Source organism: Podarcis pityusensis (assembly GCF_964106645.2).
Source record: "Podarcis pityusensis genome assembly, chromosome: 13".
Classification (NCBI taxonomy): domain Eukaryota; kingdom Metazoa; phylum Chordata; class Lepidosauria; order Squamata; family Lacertidae; genus Podarcis; species Podarcis pityusensis.
Window position 1 is genome coordinate 5,259,288 of NC_138038.1, and position 21,848 is coordinate 5,281,135.

At 42.4% G+C, this 21,848-nt stretch overlaps 1 protein-coding gene and 2 long non-coding RNA genes across 8 annotated transcripts in view; 2 read left to right on the plus strand and 1 right to left on the minus strand.

Moving 5' to 3' along the window:
• Positions 1–21,848, plus strand: part of LOC308460620 — a 428,649-nt gene that overhangs the window by 127,057 nt on the left and 279,744 nt on the right. The gene's annotated exons all lie outside the window — the stretch shown is intronic.
• GALNT1 (polypeptide N-acetylgalactosaminyltransferase 1) overlaps positions 1–21,848 on the plus strand; it is a 60,094-nt gene that overhangs the window by 13,742 nt on the left and 24,504 nt on the right. Inside the window, exons 2-3 of the mRNA XM_080976792.1 lie at positions 2,316–2,540; positions 7,850–8,024. Of these exons, the coding sequence (XP_080832918.1) occupies positions 2,402–2,540; positions 7,850–8,024 (314 nt within the window). The 5' untranslated portion in view covers positions 2,316–2,401. The remainder of the gene's footprint in view (positions 1–2,315; positions 2,541–7,849; positions 8,025–21,848) is intronic.
• LOC308460613 overlaps positions 1–21,848 on the minus strand; it is a 102,588-nt gene that overhangs the window by 6,673 nt on the left and 74,067 nt on the right. The window lies entirely within an intron of this gene.

Sequence of the window (21,848 nt, forward strand, 5' to 3'; positions counted from 1 at the left end):
TATATGATGGCAGCCTAGGCTTTGGTTTAGGGTTGGCATTGGGGAAAGGGTGGGTTCTTGTGTCTTTAAAATCTATGATCTCCACAGTTAAGACCAGCAGGACTTTTCTTGGGAAGCATGAGGTTGTTGCAGAGTCAGGGATGGTGGAGAAAAACAACAAGGACCGTAGTCTCAATTTTGTGTTACGCGATGCCCCCCACAGCGCGCACTCAAAGTTCAAAATGTGCTCATTGGTCCAGAATGGTGGCAACTCCTGCTGTACTTGATGGATTTTTTACTACAGATTTTAAATTTAAGGATTTTCTAAAACTGTTCTACAAATTTATGTAAACTTCCTAAGGTTATTAAAAAAGCAGTAATTTTGAACAATACACTAAACACTAAAGCTTCAGCTCTTTGAAGCAACTGATGTTTGACCATAAGTGACAGAAGGAACTGATCATTAAGAGAATATGAAAATATCAGGAGGGGGGGAATTAATGAAACTCATTTATTTTGTCATGGTACATATTGTTCAGTTATGCTTAGTCATACTTCCCCTTAATTTCTGTTTTATAAATTATATGTTAATAATCTTGCAAAAGTCAATTCTTGTGACACCTCAGTTCTTATAACTATTCAGTTTTGGGAATTACTGTGGACACAGAGTTGAGACTTATGTTGCTGTCACTTTTAATACAGTGATTAGTAGCTTTTTATTCTGAAGGGTTGGTGATGATTCAGAACCAAAAATTCAAATTTATTTGTAGTAGTTGTGTTTGTATATCATATTAAACAGTAGTTAATGTTTACTACTCATGTCTCAATGTATGAACTATCAAAGCAGAATAATAGCCACCCTCATGGTTTCAATATTTCCAGATAAGGTATCTTTTGTTGGTGACACAGGGTCACACAGCTACATTAAGGCAGTTGTCATCCTTGGAAAAGGTAACCAAGGAAGGGAGTTTGTGTCTCCCCCCACTTCTCTCTGGGTAGGTGTCTAGGTGTCCTTGGATAAAGAGGTTGGTGGAGTTGAGTTGTCTTTGTGGAATTTGGTGATGTGAGGGAGCAGAGTACTGTAGATTAAAATGAGTGGTTTTCTGTTTTGGGGTTTAAACCCTACTTTTCTTCCCTTGTAACCAGTTTGCCTTGTATGAAATGGGTGTTTTGTGACTAGCCATATGCACTGTAGTTGTCATTATGTAAACAGGCATACCACCTGGCAGTTATTTTGTTATAGCGCCCACAACACATGCTGAAAATTCCAAAAGTTCCAAGAGTCCCAGAAAAGTTTCAGACCCTGTCTTTATATAATCTGGGATCTGACCTTAATCTTCCATATAGGCATTTTCCCCAGCCTACATATGTCTAGTCATGCCTCTAACACTTTGTTTTAAATGCTAACTGAACATCATATGATGGAACAACCTTACAAAATGCTTTAAATATGAAAACAGATACAGTGGTACAGATGCTTCAGGTTACAGACGCTTCAGGTTACAGACTCCGCTAACCCAGAAATAGTACCTCGGGTTAAGAACTTTGCTTCTGGATGAGAACAGAAATCGCGCAGCAGCAGCGCGGTGGCGGCAGGAGGCCCCATTAGCTAAAGTGGTGCTTCAGGTTAAGAACAGTTTCAGGTTAAGTACGGACCTCCAGAACGAATTAAGTTCTTAACCCGAGTACCACTATATATTTTGTTAGTTCCTGGGGTTATTTGTTCAAGCACCAGTTCTCTGTTTGGTAGAGATCACTGCTTTCAGGATGGATTTGTGTGTATAGCTTGCACACAGGGTTGCTGGGTAAATTACTTAATTATAATAGTTTGCTTGGAGAAGCAGTTTGCTTCAGAACGTCTTTAATAGTTCTTCTGAGCTTCAGAAATTGATGGTGAAGGTAGGCCGTTCTCCCACATTTTTGTAAGTGTGATGCAGAGACGGCATTTGTAAACCATTCTCTTAGGTGTTGGGAAATGGAAGAGCTGGCTCATGCAGTAATGAAAACAATGCTATTGGATGCCCTTCTTGGAGTACATAAGCTCAAGTATTTTTCCCCTACATTTTTATTTAGAGCTACCATACTCTGGGTAGTTTTAGGATAATGAGACACCAGATTTCAATTACAGCCCATTTTGCTTTGGGGAGGAGTTCTACTGAGAATGGAATTGTCATTTTCGGTAAGATCTGGCTCACTAGAGTTCCTATGCTTGAAGCACTTCACATTGCATCTATTTAATAATCATACTTGAGTGCATTAAACTTGTCTGTTATATTTTGAGAAGGATACTTTATTCCTTAGATCCTTTGTAACTCTTTTCTTTTTTTTCTCCATAGATGTGGAACATGATCTCTGAAATGGGATTAAAGCAGCGTCACTGACTTCAATATACACTTCATTTTTGTTTTTGACTTAAAGTGCCATGAGAAAATTTGCGTATTGTAAGGTGGTCCTTGCCACCTCACTGGTTTGGGTCCTTCTGGATATGTTTTTGTTACTTTACTTCAGCGAATGCAACAAATGTGATGAGAAAAAAGAGAGAGGCCTACCGCCTGGAGATGGTAAGTATTAATAGTATTTAGTGACCAAAGATTAAGTTTTTCAAATACCGCATAAAATAAGTGAAGTAATGGCCAGGTTAAGACTACAACAGATAGGAGAAATGTGTGCTTGTTTTCTTCTTAAATTAACTGGACCAGAATTAGTGTGGTTCCCCCCCGCCCACTGAACAGTAGACCTTTTATGTGGTATCAGGGACTGTTTGCATTTCTTTCATTTCAAAAGCATTTTAACAGCTGGTTGAGAAACGCATGCACAGATTTTTCTTGGATACACTGAACTAACATTTGATTGCTGGCTCTCAAAAAATGAGAATAATAGTGGGAGGGAGAGGAGGGCAGAATAAGCTATGGTCCCATCCAGCCCTATAATTTTATGTAGGTGGTGCAGAACCTTGGGGCCTGTTCAGCTCTACTTTGGCCCCATATGGCTCTTTCTTCCCCAGTAAACACCATCATCTCATTCTTTCCCCTATGGCACCACCCCCCACCCACTCCATCTTCTGCCCTCCCTTGTGTTTCCTACATTTCATCTAAACTGCTTTGCTCTCTTCTAGACACTAAACTTCAGGTGTAAACCCTCACTTACTTATTGTAAAAAAGCAGCTTTCATGCTTAAGACACTGGCCCAGTTCACTAGTATGGCTACTGTCTGAACTAGACAGGTGTTGCAGACACTAATGAGATGACTGGAAATTAATAGGTTGGTAAGAAAAACCTGAAACATGACAAAGGTGTGTCACACAGCAGTGTCATTGCACAATGGCTTGATGCAAATTGAGATGACTGGAGATTAATAGCTTTGAGAGTAATCTGAACACAGAATCAGACCCCTCAGGCCAGTAGACAATTCCTTCTTAACGGGATGGGTTTTTGGAAGACACCTGTGTGGGAATTTGTTTTAGGTCTGTAAATTAGTGCACGCTGATCAACGCAGCTGGATTATCACCTTGTTGTGGTGAGTGGGCTTAACGTTCCTATGACCCTTGTGAGCGAAGCCGTCAGGAGTCTCTACTCCCAGCAGGGTCACCCAAGGTGGTAAGGTGAAAGGGGAGGAGCAAGACAAAGAACGATCCAAGAAGTCCTCAGTGGTAGAACAGGCGGAAGATAACAAGCAGTATGTTACAACGGCTGTGAAGATAGATGAAGGCTGCAGCAGATAAGAATCTACCGGTCATCGTGATTCTCATGCCATCGGAATAGAGCCTTACCACCAAGGCTGTGTGTTGGTCACCGTGCACTGATTTACAAACATAAAACAAACTCACGTGCAGGCGTCTTCCAAAAACCCAACCCAACCCCAAAAAAATCCCATTGTGATGGGCAAATGGTAACGGGGGCAGGACTGTGAAATCTGGAAGCCCCTAATCATGAACCAGCCCATGGGCGGTGGATACAGATTCAGTCGCTCTGACTCAAGTTGAGTAGCTCAGCAGCTGTATTCATGACTGAACAGTCCTATTTAGGATCCATTCTGCTCACCCGAAAAGGGGGAGGGACTAGAAAAGGTGCCCTAAACATAGACTGCCTCCCATTTTCCCCTGACTGGATTACCATGCCCAATGGGGTTACAACCCAGCAGTCGTAAAAGACAGTCGAAATTTGATCATGGAATATACGGACTTTGTTGGATAACAGATAATGAGTGTCTTGAATGCAGTACTGCCATCATATTGCCATCCTTGCAAGAGAGTTGCGACGTTTTAACATGGATATTGCAGTGCTTCAAGAAACTTGAAGAGCAGGAGAGGGACAAGGAAGAAAAAGGAGGCTACACATTCTTTTGGAAAGGTCTACCTGAACAAGAACGTCAAATACATGGAATAGGCTTTGCTATCAAAAACGATCTTGTGAAGCTCTTGTCAGAAGTCCCTACCGGCATTAATGAGCAACTTTCAACCCTTCGAATAAAACTGGCCATATGCACAACACTGGATGCCGATGAAGACATTAAAGAAAGCAATTATTCTCAGCTGGATACCATCCTATCAGAGATGCCTTTAGGAGGATAAAATTATCTTGGGTGATTTTAATGCAAGAGTTGGGCAAGATTTCGATCTGTGGCCTGGGACTATTGGGAAAGCAGGAATTGGCAACAGTAACCAGAACGGAATTTTACTTTTATTTTTGACTATATGTGCTATATTGTTCTTTCGACAAAAAAATAAATTTAAAAGATCATGGAGGCATCCTTGGTCAAACCACTGGCACCTCTTTAGACTATGTAATTGTCTGAGCTGAAGATTGCTGTGATGTGTTCCTTACCAGAGCTATGACGAGTGCTGACGATTGCTAGACAGATCACTGATTAATACGTACCACAATGGCTAAGCCCCAAGGAAGGAAACCAAGGTGCAAAATGAACACTCAAGCCGTTCAACATCTATTAAGTGGGATTGCTTCCAAACGTCTCTCAAGGACCATCTGTTTTCAGAATTCCCTGATAACATTGAGGAACACTGAACCAAGCTAAAAACATCCATTATTGCAGCCTGTAAACAAACTATTGGATACCAAACTAAGAAACACCAAGACTGATTTGATGAGAATGACAGTGAGATTGAACACGTTACTGACAAGAAAAGGAAGCCCTTTCAGATCTGGCAAAGAGATAGAAACTGCGCCACTGAGAAAAAAACCTATGCCAACGCTAAGGCTAAGGCTGAGGTTCAAGGAAGAACCAGAGAACTAAAGAACACCTGGTGGATTTAAAAAAGGTAGAGATCCAGCACTTAGCCGACACTCAGGATGCAGAGCTTCTTTAAAGCCACAAAGACCATCTATGGGCCAATAAATCATGGCATATGCCTTCTACACGCAACAGATGGTACCACACTTCTAAAAGATACAGAAGCTATTGCACTCCGCTGGAAAGAACATTACCAGCATCTTCTTAACTGCAACTCCCCAGTAGCTGCTGAGGTCCCCATACAAATTCTGCAAAAACAAATTAGAGATGAGCTTGCAGTATCTCCAAATCTGGGAGAGTTGTGCACAGCTATTAACCAAATGAAAAACAACAAAACCAGCAGACCTGATGGGATACCTGCTTCAAAGTGGGCAGAATTGAACTTGCACAACAACTTCACAAGCTCATCAAAAAAATCTGGGAGAGAGAGGAGATCTCGGCAGACGTTATGGATGCCAAAATTCTCAACCTTTTTAAAAATGGTGATAGAATGGATTGCAGAAACTATTAAGGCATCTCTTTATTAGCTGTGGCTGGCAAAATTCTTGCAAGTCTCTTAGCAAACTATATCTGAGGCTGCCCGTCCTGAATCCAAAAATGGTTTTCGGCCTTCTAGGGGGACAGTCAGTGGACATGATTTTCATCGCTCAACAGCTTCAAGAAAAATGCAGAGAGCAAAACCAACCTCTGAATGTGTTGTTTATTGACCTGGCTAAGGCCTTGGACACTGTAAACCGTAATGCCCTGTAGACTGTCCTGAAAATCGGCTGCCCAGATAAATTTGTGAACATCCTTCGGCTCCTCCAGGATAATATAATGGCAACAATCGCAGATAACAGTGGCTCTCAAAGTGAACCATTCACAGTGGGATCAGGTGTTAAACAGGGTTGTGTTATTGCCCCAACGCTATTCATTATTTTCATTGCTATGATCTTACACTTTTTCGAAGGGAAACTCCCCACCGGAGTAGAAATCATATATTGAACAGATGGAAAGCTCTTTAATCTGAGTAGGCTGAAAACAAAGAGTAAGGTTACTGTAACTTCCATCATACAGTTGTACCTTGGTTTTTGTACCTTGGTTTTTGAACAGCTTAGTTCTCGAATGTTTTGGCTCTTGAACACCACCAACCCGGAAGTGACTGTTTCGGTTTGTGAGCTATTTTTGGAAGCCGAACTCTGACGGGGCTTCCGCAGCTTCCTGAGCTTCCTGCAGCCAATCAGAAGCTGTGCTTTGGTTTCCATGCTTTGGTTCGACTTGCAAGGTACGACTGTACAACTTCAGTATGCTGATGACAATGTAGTGCGTGCACACTCAGAGGATGACCTCCAAACTACCCTAAATATCTTCGCAGAAGCTTACGAAAAGCTTGGCCTATCGTTCAGCATCCCAAAAACCAAACTGCTGCACCAATAAACACAAAACAACCCCTCTGCAGTGCCACAAATCCAACTTAGTCATGCAGTGTTGGAAAGTGAGGACCACTTCTCCTACCTGGACAGTTATTATGCTGAAATCCAGCATCACCTGAGCTCTGTGAGTGCAGCTTTCTCCTGATTGAAGTGCAGACGGGGACATTCAAAGGGAAACCAATATGCTTGTTTACAAAGCTATTCTACCTTACTGTATGCTTGTGAAATATGGACCACTTATAAATGCCATCTCCAACTCCTTGAAAGATTCCATCAAAGGTGTCCCTGAAAATTTTTACATATCACTTGGGAAAACAGGTGAACAAATGCCAATGTACCAGAAGAAGCAAAGATCACCAGTGTCAAAGCAATGATTCTTCAACATCAACTTCATTGGACTGGTCATGTTGTTTGGATGCCTGATTATCGTCTTCCAAAGCAACTACTCTATTCTGAACTTAAAAATGGAAAGCGTAATGCTGGTGGTCAACAAAAGAGGTTTAAAGGCTCTCTCAAGGCACATCTTAAAAAATGTAGTATAAACACTGACAGTTGGGAAACACAGGCCTGCAAGCTCGATGGAGAACAGCCTTTACCAAAGGTGTTGTAGACTTTGAAGACGCTCGAACTCAGGATGAAAGGGAGAAACGTGCTATGAGGAAGGCACATTTGGCAAACCCTCACCATAATCAACTCCTGCCTGGAAACCTATGTCCCCACTGTGGAAGGACGTGTGGATCCAGAGTTGGCCTCCACAGTCACCTATGGACACACATAGTTAAAAGCGTTTTCATGGAAGACAATCTTACTTGGCTACGAGTGATTGCCAAAGAAGAAGAGCTGCTTAACATTTATATATTGGCAGGCAAACTACTTGAGTATCTATTATGTTTTCATTTTGTTAATTTGCTTTGGTTCATCTTTTCATCTTCAGTCATACACGTGTCATAATCAGTATGTTATTTTACAACAATTGTTACAGAATAGCCTGTATGCAAAATCAGAGTGAGTTATATAAGCCTGCTCTAGAGAATTGATGCTTTTATTTTCTATCTCATACAATTTTAAACCCCATTTTCTATTCTCTTCTAAAATGTCTTTCCATTTAGTGGATTTTTTTTTAATGGGGTTACTGTAACTGTTATACCAGTGTACATACAGATGTTAAGTTCCTTTTAAATTCTTTTTTTAATACAAACTTTTTTTTTTAGTTCCAGAACTTGTACAAAAGCCTCATGAAGGCCCTGGAGAAATGGGGAAACCTGTTGTCATTCCTAAAGAGGACCAAGAAAAAATGAAGGAAATGTTTAAAATTAACCAGTTTAATTTAATGGCAAGTGAAAGGATTGCACTCAATAGATCTTTACCTGATGTCAGATTGGAAGGGTAAGTGCATTTACAGTGCTATAAAGGTATATTTAGTTTAAAATGGACTCTTTTTGAATTATCTTATATAAACATTAGTGTTGGAAAGAGCAGCATTGAAAAAGAGCCTCAGAATTTATTTATACTTTCTGTATTCTTCAGTGTGAATGACACTTTAGCACCAAATCAGTATATGAAGTATCTTAACACTGGAATATTTTCCAAATATGAAATTTTTGAGGGAAAATAAACACTTTTCCTTCTCTCAGTCAGACAGGAGGAGGACTAGAAGAATTTAGATTAGCTTCCCACAAACCTGACTTGTTTTTGCAGGCAGACCAGAGATCGTGTTTGAAAACAAACAGGTTAGTTTCTAAAAAGTTAGATTAAAGTTTATGAAGCTGGTTTGTGAAGCTGATGAGAGTTTGAGCTTTAAACTATCTCAGATTTGCATGTAACAACATAGTATGTTTTTTGGTAAGTGAAACTAAACTTCACACAAGTCATAGTCCTGGATATGTGAATGGAATAGGAGAAAGAGAAGAGCCTGAAGTGTACTTTGTACCTTCCTGCTTCTGCCACTAGAGCATGGTTTAATAATAATAACAGCAACAACAATACCCCAACCACTGTGGGTAACTTCCAGCACATATAAAAACATAATAAAACATCAAATGTTAATAAATTCCTGATACAGGGCTGCCTTCAGATATCTTCTAAAAGATGTGTAATTCTTTATCTCATTGACATCTGATGGGAGCACGTTCCACAGATAGGGCACCACTGCCGAGAAGGCCCTCTGTCTGGTTCCCTGTAACTTCTCGCATTGAGGGAACCACCAGAAGGCCCTCAAGGCTGTACCTTAGTGTCTGGGCCAAAGTGATTTAGGGCTTTAAAGGTCAGCACCAACACTTTGAATAGTGCGTGAAAACATACTGGGAGCCAGTATAGAACTTTTATGACTGGCGTTACATGGTCCAATCAGCCACTCCCAGTCACCTGTCTGGCAGCAGCATTCTGGATTAGTTGTAGTTTCTGAATCACCTTTAAAGGTAGAGCACATTAGTCCAAGTGGGAGATAACTAGAGCATGTACCGTATTTTTCGCCCTATAGGACGCACTTTTTCCCCTCCAAAAATGAAGGGGAAATGTGTGTGCATCCTATGGGGCGAATGCAGGCTTTCGCTGAAGCCTGGAGAGAGAGAGGGGTCAGTGCGCACCGGCCCCTCTCGCTCTCCAGGCTTCAGGAAGCTATCCGCAAGCCTTGCAAGCCCGGCGGGAGGTCCCGCGGGCTCGCAAGGCTTGCGGGCAGCAGCCTGCAGCCCACAAGCTCGGGAGACAGCGGGGAGGCGCAGCGCCGCCACCCCGCTATTCCCCGACCTGGTCTGGAGGCTGGCGGGGGGGAGAAGCAAGCTTGCTTGCCCCCCTGCCAGCCCCACAAGCTTGGGGGAGAGCGGGGAGGCGGAGCGCCGCCACCCCGCTATTCCTGGACCTGGTCTGGAGGCTGGTGGGGGGGGAGAAGCAAGCAGATAGGGTCTCAACCAACATACCAGAAGGAGCTGGTAGATAGCCGCCCTGGACAAAGAATTAACCTGCGTCTGCATGGACAACTGTGTGTCCAAGATGACCCCAAGGGTACGTACCTGGTCCTTTAGGGGCACAGTTACCCCATTCAGGACCAGGGGGTCCCCCACACCTGCCCGCTCCCTGTCCCTCAGAAACAGTACTTCTGTCTTGTCGAGATGCAGCCTCAATACACTGACTGCCATCCATCCTACAACTACCTCCAGACACTCACACAGGATGTTCACTGGTTCCAATTTATATGAGAGGTAGAGCTGGGTATCATTCACATACTGGTGAACACCCAGCCCAAATCCCCTGATGATCTCTCCTAGTAGTTTCATACAGATGTTGAAAAGCATGGGGAGGTGAGTGCCCAGGGGTCCGAACACTCATCTCTCAACACCACTTTCTGGACATGCCCAGAAGGAGCAGTACCACTGCATAACAGTGCTCCCAATTCCCAGCCCCCCTATATGGTCCAGAAGGATACCATGGCCAATGGTATCAAAAGCTGCTGAGAGATCTAGTAGAACCAGGAAACAGTTTTCACCTTTTCCCTGGCCTGCGAGAGATCACTACCCAGTGTGACCATGGTGGGGTCTGAATCCGAATTGGAAGCGATCCAAATGGTCTGCATGCCTGGAGTTGTTCACTGACCACCCACTCAATCACCTTGCCCAGGAATGGAAGATTTGAGACCAGGTGATAATTGGCCATAATGGCCGCCTCCAGTGATGGTTTTTTAAGAAGTGGTTCAATAACTACTTCCTTAGCGGGTCTGGGAATACCTTCGCACAGAGGGAAGCATTCACCACGCCATGGAGACCATTGTCCAGCCTTCCTGGCTTGCTTTTATGAGCCAGGATGGGCAGGGATTAAGGAGGCAGGTGGTCCGTTTCACTTGTGCAAGCAGCCTGTCCAGATCCTAGGAGGCAACAGGTTGAAATTGATCACATACAACTTGACTTGACAGAACACTCGCACTCTCCCACCCCAGCCCTGCTACCATGGTGGAGTCTACCTCTTTCTGAATCTGAACAAAGTTTATCTGCATTATTGTTGTTATTATTTTGCAAAATCATCGCAGAACATCTTGGGATCCTCACCAGACCCCAATGGCAAAGGTAGTTCTGTTAGACTACAAATCACCTCACAGAGTCTCCTGGTACTATTTTCTGCAGATTTAATAGAGGCGGCAAAGAAGGTCCTATTCGCCGTCACTATCGCCACTTAGTAGGCAATAGGTTAGAGCTCTAACCTGTGTTTGTTCTGATTCAGAAAGAGTTTTTCGCCACTGGTGCTCTAGCCATCTCAGCAATTGTTTCATCACCCTCAGCTCTGCAGGAAACCGTGGGTCCATCTGGGTTCCATGCAATTGGAGAGGGCACTTTGGAGTCAGATAGTTGGTAGCCTTGGTTAACATTGCATTCCAGCAGGCCACAAGGGAATTGGCTGAAAGGCCATCAGCATGGGATACCACTCTCTGGAAGCCATTTGGATCCATTAAGTGGCAGGGGTGGACCATTCAAATCAGTCCCACCTCCCTTGAGGGCAAAGGTCACTGAGATGTCTAGTTGCACCAGGAAGTGATCTGACTATGGCACTTCTTTGGTTTCACTGGAACTTAGTGTCAGATCACCCATGTCCATAGACATAAACACCAGGTCTAAGACATGTCCACAGCTATGTGTTGGGCCAAACGTATTCAGGGACAGTCCCATGGAAGCCATGCTTTCCACTATCCTGAGCAGCCCCTTGTAAAGTCGTGTTGGCATGGATGTTTAAATCCCGTAAGACCACCAGTCTGGTGTCCCGAGGAGAACATCCGACATGACCTGAAGCAGCTGGGCAGGGAATCCTTGGTGCAGCGGGGAAGTCAGTACACCAATAGGAATCCTGTACTGCCCCTATTGCCCAACTTCCAGAACATGCGCTCAGAAAACTGGGTCTCCCCAATAGGAGGCCTGGCACAAGCTAATGACTTCCTAAAAATCACTGCCCCCTGCCTCCCTGCCCACATGACCTTGGTTGCAGAACAGGCTTGTCTGCCATGTCCAGCCAAGTGTCTGTTATACATGCCAGGTCAGTTCCTCCACCCACGATCAATTAATGGATGGCAGTGGTCTTGTGAATCATTGACATGGCATTGCACAGCAGCAGCTTAAGGTCATGGGGGTCACCCTTGTTGATACCTGTATCCTTCTGGTCAGGACCAGACCCAGAGGCAGGGATGGTCTTCAAACAATGACTAAACCTGCCGCCCCGGTAGTTACATGGTCTGGTCCTAGTGTAACTCCTTCTCCTACCTGTGATCGCTGAGATCGGGTGTCTGAATGCATTCCCTCTAGTAGAACCTGCCCCAGCCATTCTGTTGACTGGGGCCCACTCCTTGGCAGCCCTGTCCTTTCCCCCTTAAAACAAAATAAGGTATACACATAACTAATGTAAAAAGGTAAACTGAAAAAAAATAAATGCAAGTTAAAACAGTTAATTCCCAGGTTAGAACACTTTAAAACAACCCCCCACAAGTTGAAACTCTGTCCCCATTAAATAGTAAGTTTCCCACAGGGGCTGGCATAATTTAGGGTTATGATTCTTCTCTACATATATACACATTTTCAAGACAAATGTATCTCCTTTCTCTAGAATGTATGTATCTCCTTTATCTAAAATAATAGAAATTCATCTACCTACTCTGACATCTGAAATAAAGAGTTGACATCCAGAAATTAACCATTATTTTCAGTGTCATACTAATTCCTTACTATATAGGAATGAGTTACTGAAAGCTAACCGCAAGCATGCTAGCATACCACTTAAGTTCAAATATTCATTTCCTCTATCTCCCAAGTGCTATTCAGATAATGCTTTCTAATTTTCCTGCAGAATTGAGACTTACTCACTTCTTGATTTAAATCTTATTTAGTGGAATAAGGTTCCAGTAACTTACTTTTTAAAAACATCTTACCCATAAGCATGTCCTACAGCTCTTCCTGTATTGAAGAATCATAGGTGGAAGGAACTACAGGTGATCAAATTGCAATTTTTGTTTCTGTTTCTCATTTTCCCAAACTTCAGTTTATTTCTATATCAGTTTGCAAACTTTTTACAAACATTTCTATTGAAAACCTGTACACCTTTTTGTGTGCATTTTCCACAATACACATTTTTGCAAGCAGTTTTCGCAATTTTATACATTGTTTTCCCTAATCTCTGTATTTTTGTGCATTTTCCTCTGTGTCTTTTGTACACATTTTCACATTACACTTTTTGCATTGCAAAATTGAAAAGTACAGATTCCAAAGTATGTTTCATTTTGTGGATTGTTTTGAGAAGTGCAAATTTGGTTGGTTTGCATTAAAATGCGAACTGAATGAATTTCCACATCAACTCTATTGTGTGGCACAGCCCAACCCTGTTGGAAGCTTCTATGAACTTTTATGCCAAGAGTGTTTTAACTAGATGTATCATGAAATTAGGTGGAGTCAAGCCTGAGCAGAATCCCAGATTGTTTTGCTTATAATTCTAGAAGTCTAGAAAAGTATCTTGTGATGTGTTCCTGCCCTGTCCATGAATGTTGCAAGTACCACAGTTTGTGTCTGAAGGACTATTTGCAGTAGGAAAGAGAACTCACATGTGCTGAGACTTCATCAGTTGTGTCTACTCATGAAGAGAGCTATATTGATAGCCTATGAAGTATTGGTCCTGCTGCTAGTTAATATGTGGTATTGAATCACACTGCCACGATCTCTGCCATGCTGGTGATACAACAAATATTTTCAGCTATTTAGCCATGCAGGTTAAGGATGGCTAAACAAAAACTGTTTTCCTACATAAATACAATTTATAAAATATGTGTATTTGTGACTTCGTCGTCTCTGGAGGGAATGATCTTGATCTGTTGCCAGTGTTGCTAAGAGTCAGTGTGCCTCAGCAATACCCTGCAACCAGGGAAGAGGCGAGAACAAGCAGGAACTGTCCAGCCCTCCCTTCTCATTAGAACAGATGGTAGACAGTCCTTGCTTCCTTTTTCAGGAATCCAACACATGGAACTTGCTTACATATGTTGAGTGTAATTGATGATGGAAAATTTTAGACCTTAGAAACTAGATGAGTAGAATTACATGCTGTTGGCTTAATAGCATATGCATATTTTATAGTAACTTGAAAATTGCAATCAAGTACATGGGTTCCCAAATTGTGGTCCTTGGACCACCTGTGGTCCACAAACTGCATTTGGGATGTTTGAAATATCATGCAATATATATAGCATAGCATACTACAATTGCTGCAGCAGGCAGAGAAATAATAAAGTGGTCTGCTAAGTCCATGAACAATTTTTAAATCTGTGGGGGAAAGTTTGGGAACCACTGATCTAGAACTCCACAAATAATCATTATGCACTTGCCGAAGCTCTGGTCATAATAAATCTTATATTAAAAACTTTGATACTGCATGAGAGTTAATGTTAGTAAAATGATATCTAGTGTGTTTGTTCCTGAGTTTGTTTTAGTAGTAGCAGAGAACGTATCACGTTGCGTATTCAGAAGAGTTCTAGATCTTTAATTATTTTCCACAATAGCTGTAGTACCTCAACCTTTTGTTTCAGTAAATAAGTTTTCAAGGTTTTGTTTTTAGGCACCAATTAATTTCATAGCTAAATTATTTTTATACTTTCCATGATGCTTTTAACAAAAAAGTAAGGGATTATATCCAGTGCTGTGCCAGTGGGTTGTGTTGATGCAATGTGACTTTGGGGGCACAGAGAAGGAGAGGAAATCAAAATTTGCTCCAGAGCATCTTCCAATCCTGAAACTGATTCTGAGGGTGTTTGGGAAGCTTGAGAGGAAGAGAAAGTTCCATTGGGCACAAGGAAGTCCCTTGTGTTAGCAGAGCTGCAGTGTTGGATACAATGCAAGGTAATCACTTCAGCTTAGTCCTCAAGAACATGGAGTTCCTCTGTTTTCTGTATTGTGGAAAACAAAACATTTGTATAAAAGTGATGTCTCTGCAAGTTGTTTGCATGGGGGAAAACCCTGTAGTAAAACTGTAGCATCCTCATCCATTTAGGAAAAAGACAAGCAAGCATTTTTAATATCTACTAAACAATAAGCACTAGAAAAAGAAAAGGAAGACAGTGGTAGACCATATAGCTAATTTGTAGTGATCTACCTTTGCAAGATGCCAAAAGCTTGTACCTCATTCCTGCGTATAATCAACAAATCCAGTCTTCAGCTGTTTGCAGTGGGAGTTTCTTTATCAAGTGGTAAGATCAAATCAGATTGAATGGAGATTTTACTGCCTGGATTGAGCTAATATATGCTGACCCAAATGCTTGCATCTTCATGAATGGAACAAGTTTTGACCCATTCCAAATGAATACAGGAACCCAATAAGGATGCACTTTGTCCTGATTAGTTTTTGCATTGTCTGTAGACTCATTAGCGGAAGCTTTTAGACTAGATAGAACAATTAAGAGAGTAACAATAGGGAGAGAAGAATCAACATTAATCTTTATGCAAATAATGTAGCAGTGATTGATTGCAAGAGATCCAGAAAAAAATCATTTGAGATTGTACTTATGTTAATTAATGAATTTAGCATGGCATATGGATATAAGACTAATTCAACAAAATCTGAACATTGAATTTGTGAGGGCTTGAATATGAATAAACAGGTTAGAATAGCACCCTAAGTATCCATAGAGAAACTTACTAATTAAATATCTGGGAATATATTAAAAATGCAAAATTTAGGAGATGTAGTAAGTATGCTTGCCCTTTCCAGCCACAGCAGTGTTGGGGGCCATTGCCACTCTCCCAACACAATCCAGTGATAGGGTGCCTTTTGGCAGCAGTTGCTGGCCTTTGGAGGCTTGCAGCCTACCTTGACAGCCTTGGCTGTGGATACAAGGCTGCCCGCAAATTGGCCTATTGCAGGCAGGCTAGGGGGCTGTCCGAGACCAAGGGACAGGCCCAGCTGAGCCTGCAGGCTTTGCTTGGATCTGTTCCTGGAGTATATAAGAAGGGTTGCCCCTGCCCCTTGTCCACTTGTTGCCAGATCTCCCACCCCTCCTCTCCTTGTGTTCTGCTCTGTGCTTGACCTTGCTATGGACATCATTGGTCATTGTAATTGAGGCCGGGCAAGAATTTCCCATCCAGCAAATTGGCTATCTCCTAGTGGTTTTGCCTCCCTCGTAACAATCTTTACAACTTTGGCGGTTTAGACATTGGGTAAGTCTTGGTCAGAGGGGAGGTTGTAACCTTTGCATGCCCCTCTGAAGGAAAGGGATATCCTGTTAAAGGAAGCTGAATGGAGCTGCTTTGGCCCAGATTCCCAGGTGGGGGCTAGTGCCATAGCACTCCAGTCCCGTGGGGGGGGGGTGTTTCCTATTTGATGTAAGTCATAGGTCCTGCCCCCCTTCTGGATTGCTTTACTTCCTCGGCGTGCAAAGTATATTCATGACAGATTAGTTGTGGAGATAAGAAAGAAATAGTCCATTGGACCCAAATGGAAATTTCATGGATGGGCAAAATAGTGGCTATTAAAATGTTAGTGCTTCCAGAGATGCTTTCGTTTAAATTTTCCATTAGGAATAAATTATAAAATAATTACTAGCTGGCAGTATTTTGTTTGGGTTAAGAAAAAAGCTCAAAAGTTGTTGCAAAAATGATCAAATTTTAAGAATGGTAGACTAGCCTTCCCTTCTTTAAGTAAATAATATGTTGCACTTGTGCTTACAAATTTACCACAATGGGGCCACCCAGACAGATCTATCATATTAGAACAATTCATTGTTTCAGCAGAATTTTTTAAAAAGACTGACACTACACAAAATTTGATAAGGGTATTAAATTAAATCCATGCACCAAATCTTTATGAGATCTTTGAAGTATATATAAACATATATCAAGTCCAGAACTATCACTTCTCACAGAACTTTAACATAATGAAGAAATATAGGAAGAGATTTTTTTGGGGGGGGGTATAATATTAATTTATGAAAGATTCATGGACATTTTGAACACAGAAAGTTATTTAAAGAGGGTACTGTTAAAACTTGCAATCAGATTGTTAATGATATACAACAAAATTATCCTCTCTTTTATCAATACTTGCAGTTTAGAAATATAGCCAATACCTTATTGGTAAGACATGGGCAGTTTAGAGAAAGGATAAAGGTAAAAAAAGGTAAAGGTACCCCTGCCCGTATGGGCCAGTCGTGTCCGACTCTAGGGTTGTGCGCTCATCTCACTTAAGAGGCCGGGAGCCAGCGTTGTCCGAAGACACTTCGGGTCATGTGGCCAGCGTGACAAAGCTGCTCTGGCGAGCCAGCACCAGTGCAGCACACGGAAACGCCATTTACCTTCCTGCTATAAAGCGGTACCTATTTATCTACTTGCACTTAGGGGTGCTTTCGAACTGCTAGGTGGGCAGGAGCTGGGACCGAAAGACGGGAGCTCACCCTGCCGCGGGGATTCGAACCGCTGACCATACGATCGGCAAGTCCTAGGCACTGAGGTTTTACCCACAGCGCCACCCGCGTCCCGCTAGAGAAAGGATAGAATTTGTAAATTTGATGAGAGGAAACTCATAAAATTTACTAAGCAAATTATACAAAATCATTAAGATTATTTATATAACACTTAATACAGGCAATCCCCAATTTGCCTGGGTGTTGTGTTCCTGGCACTCCCCGTGCATCGGGAGAGCATGCATAAGCCCATTTTGTTCTGTCCTTTTCTGGGTCCAAAATTATCTATGTGTTGGCTGCCATGCGTCAATTGAACAGACGCTAAATGGTCTCTACCTGTACTTCTCAAAGTAAATGGTAGGGAGACGTGGGACATGAGATGTTACTGGGTCAGTGGAATTAGATTTGGCAAAATGTCACTTATACAATCAGCTCAAGACCTAAAGCAAGTTTTTATACATTCGTCTTTTGTTTATTTAATACCATTATGACTCAGTCATATCTATGATGCAAGTAATTTATATTGGAGATGTAAGGCAGCTGATGCTGGAATGTTAAGTACTGTATTTTCCCGTATATAAGATGCCCCCATGTATAAGACGACCCCTATTTTTTAAAAAACTCAAAATGAAGGAATTAAGTTGTTTAGCTTTTTGGGGTGGGGTGGGGGAGGTCACTTCCGCCAATCGCTCACTCACCTGCCTGCCACTGCTGATCGCTTGCCACAGCCACTGCCGATCGCACATCTTGTCACAGCCGCCAGTTGTCTGCCCGCTCACTGCCACCAACAGCCCACCCACCCACTTGCCACAGCTGCCAATTGCCTTCCCACCTCGCCACAGCCGCCAGTCACCTGTCCAATTATCATAGCCACAGCTAATCGCCAGCAGGCCTTGTTGCAGCCACTAATCACCCGCCCAGTTGCTGCTGCCATTAATCACACATTTCCCCTCTGCATTCACTATCCGTGTATAAGACGACACCCAACTTTTGCCTATTTTTTAAGCAAAAAGCACCGTCTTATACACGGACAAATATGGTGTATTTTGGACTTGCTCTAAGATTGTGAAATCTTCGGCTGGCATAGTAAAAGTTATTGAAGTGATAATAGTGTCTGCCAATGGATCCTTTAATTATTTGGGCTAACAAAGCATCAAATATTATTGGAAGTAGGGAATTCAGAATTTATTGACAGTTGCTAGACTGATCATCTGTTGTATTTGGGAAAAAGTGAGCACTGGAGGAAAAATTATGGGATATTGTGAATATGGGTTAATTGATAAATATTGGAAGAGTCAAAGAAGGAAGACAATCTGATCTCTTTGTGGAAGAATTGAGTGTATTTATTGGTTAGTAGTATAATAAGGTACAAGAGAATGCAAATCCACTTAGATGATTGCTATGAGCCAGTTTCAACAAGACTAAAAATTGTATATCCATGATGGTGTATTTTTATGTATATTCTATTTTTATCTTTGCTTTTACACTGTGTGTGTGATATTCTTGGTGTATCTTTGAAGTAAAGGGTACAGCAAGAAAGGTAAGATTTATTTTTAAAAACTTGTATTTCCCCCCTTACCTTCATGGATTATTGTGGCATTGCTACCCTTGTCCAGGTACAGCTGTAGCTAGCAAACTAGCCAAAGTTGAAAATAGGTCACTAATACTACTTGGGGAATCAGTGACAATACTGAATCAAGTACAGTGGTACCTCGGGTTAAGAACTTAATTCGTTCTGGAGGTCTGTTCTTAACCTGAAACTGTTCTTAACCTGAAGCACCACTTTAGCTAATGGGACCTCCTGCCGCCGCGCTGCCGCTGCATGATTTCTGTTCTCATCCTGAAGCAAAGTTCTTAACCCGAGATAATATTTCTGGGTTAGTGGAGTCTATAACCTGAAGCGTATGTAACCCAGGGTACCACTGTACCCAAGTTCCTTCAAGGAGATTGCGACACTTTCCAAAACTGGCTGTCTACCCAATTCTTACACCCCAAATTTCTCACCCACAGCAACACCATCCTGTCATGATTCAGCCTCAGTTTCTCACAGAACTCTGCCCAAGGGACTTCATGCCATTTGTAGACCAGGCAGAATTCAATTTGGGCATTTCTATGCTTCAGTTTCAGCTGCTTTCCCCATTTTATGTGTGATATGAAGCAGTTCAAGGCTTCATCTCTTTGTCTTCCCTTCTTCTTCTGGGACTTTTACAAAGCTGACTGCAGCCCTAGTTGTGTGCCTAGGAACCAAGAGGCTCCATGCATATTCATAGTTGGGCATTTTTCTGGTTAGAGCTCCAGTGAAGGTCAAGGGAATCAAGGACACTGCTTTCAATTGTCTAGTCTGCCATGGTTTCCTCATCAAGTAAAAAAATTCGCTGCTTCATGTTTTGACTACTACACAGTTTTAAAAGAATCAGCTTTCTACTGCAGTGGAGAATGAGAATATATTTAATACTCAGACAGACTGGCTCAACTGCCAGAAGAAAGATTGGAAGAATGGACTCCACCAAGAGGTTTTCAGGGTGATCATAAACAGATGGGGTGCTTGAGTAAACAACCAGGTTTTAAGAACCAGAAGTGCCTAATGCTTTATTGGTTCTGTGGTCAAAAGGACTGCTTGTTTTCTTTCCCCCTGTTTTTCCAAGTGTGCTCCTTAAGGTGAGAACACTGGGGATGGAGGTGATTCTGTTGGCTTCACAATAGCCACAGAGACCATGGTGTTCAGATCTTGCAGAGCTGGAAAGAGGTTTGCTCCTCTGCAGTGATACAGATATGTTGGCCTTACTTTGTGCAACCACAAGTAAGGTTCTCCAACACTGGCACAAATGTCAACCAGTTATTCCCTCCTTTGCTTCTATCATAGATGGCTTTTATCTAGGGTGTCTTAGATCAAGGGCTCTGACCCAAGTCTTAAAAGGCATGTCAGACATCTTTATAAGCAGCACTCATGGCAGTTGCTCAACATTCCATATATGCTTGGCTCAAAAAAATTGGCAACCCTATTGTAGGAGGGCAGGCAGACCATCCTTGAGTTCAGTTCCAGTGAGTACAGGGTTCATAGCCAGAGTAGATCAAGGTTTCCATAAGAAACCCCTCTGTTCTGCCTTCTGACACCTTACTTTATCCCATCTCCTAATTCCCTGATTGGCTATTTGCTCCTGCTTTAGTAACTGTCCTTTGTGTCCAGGGCTTTTTTTCAGCTGGAACATCACCATAACTTAGCTCTGGCACCTCTCCAGTGGGCGCCATTGCCATTATAAGAGAACAAGGGATGTGTTTATGGTGACTTCCAGCACCTCTTTTTCTAGAAAAATGGCACTGTTTTGTGCCTCATGTTGCTGGAGGATACTGAAGTAAAAGCCTTGACTCTGAGAGTGTTCTATCTACATAGGTCACAAAGTCTTTGACTCTGCCTTTTAAAGTATTTTTATATTGTTTGGGTGTTATATATTTTGTATTATGAATTGCAGGCGTTTATTTGATGTAAACTTATGTGAGTAATAGGAACCAATTAGAAAGGCAGGATAAATGCTGCCTGGTCTATAAACACAAACAGTAAGGAACTTCATGGTAAGTTCAACTTTTCCGATTCCAGTATTGCTGGATCAGGTGCATACAAAGCACTGTGAATGGAATTTTGTCAGCCTAATTTAACAGCTGGGGTTATAAGTGCATAGGCTTATCAAATAAGTGGCAGTCAATGAAATCAACTATTGCAGGAGGCAACCCTCCACTCCCCCTTCTCACAAATCATGGCAAGCAAGGTATTTCTGAGCCCAATTCTAGTGCTGGTTTTCATTTTTTATAAACTCCTAATTGTTTGGGTCTTGATTATCTCAGAATAACTGCTCCTTCTGACCTGTTGCCCCCAAAGATGGGGACAGGCTGCTTGCTAGTGTAACCAGTGAAACATGCCACTTGTCTTCTTGACACTTGCCTGTCCTGGTTCATAATAGTGTGCAAGACAGGGCTGAGCAATGGGATGTGTGTGTGTGTATGTGTGTGTGTGTGGGGGGGGGGGTGTTAATTCCTCCCTCTATAAGAGAGTCTTCCCAGAACCCCTTAAAGAGCCGGTTATTAAAACACTTCTTTTAAAAAGCCATTTATGGACCTGGCCACTATAGCCAGTCATCACCCAGTCTCAAATCTTCCATTCCTGGGCAAGGTGATTGAGCGAGTGGTTGTGGAATACTTCCAAGCGTGTCTGGAGGATGAAGACCATTTGGACCCCACCCTGGGACTGAAATTGCCCTGGTCACACTGGTTGATGATCTCTTGCAGGCCAGGGAAAGAGGTGAAAACTTTCCTGGTTCTGCTGGATCTCTCAGCAACTATTGACACCATTGGCCATGGTATCCTTCTGGACCATATAGGTCTAGTGGTACTGCTCCTTCTGGGCCGTATCCAGAAAGTGATGTTGGGAGATGAGTGTTCGGACCCCTGGGCACTCACCTCCCCATGCTTTTCAACATCTGTATGAAACTACTGGGAGAGATCATCAGGGGATTTGAGCTGGGTGTTCACCAGTATGTGAATGATACCCAGCTCTACCTCTCTTAAGTGAAGGCTGTGAACATCCTGTGTGAGTGTCTGGAGGTAGTTGTAGGATGGATGGCAGTCAGTGTATTGAGGCTTCATCTTGACAAGACAGAAGTACTGTTTCTGAGGGACAGGGAGCGGGCAGCTTTGTTCTGCATGATGTTTTTATCTGATCTGCAAGCCTTTCCAATCTCAACTCAGACTGAATCTAGGTAAAAAGGATCATCTCACCTACAAAAGGGGCAGAATCTACCAAGAGATGAAAG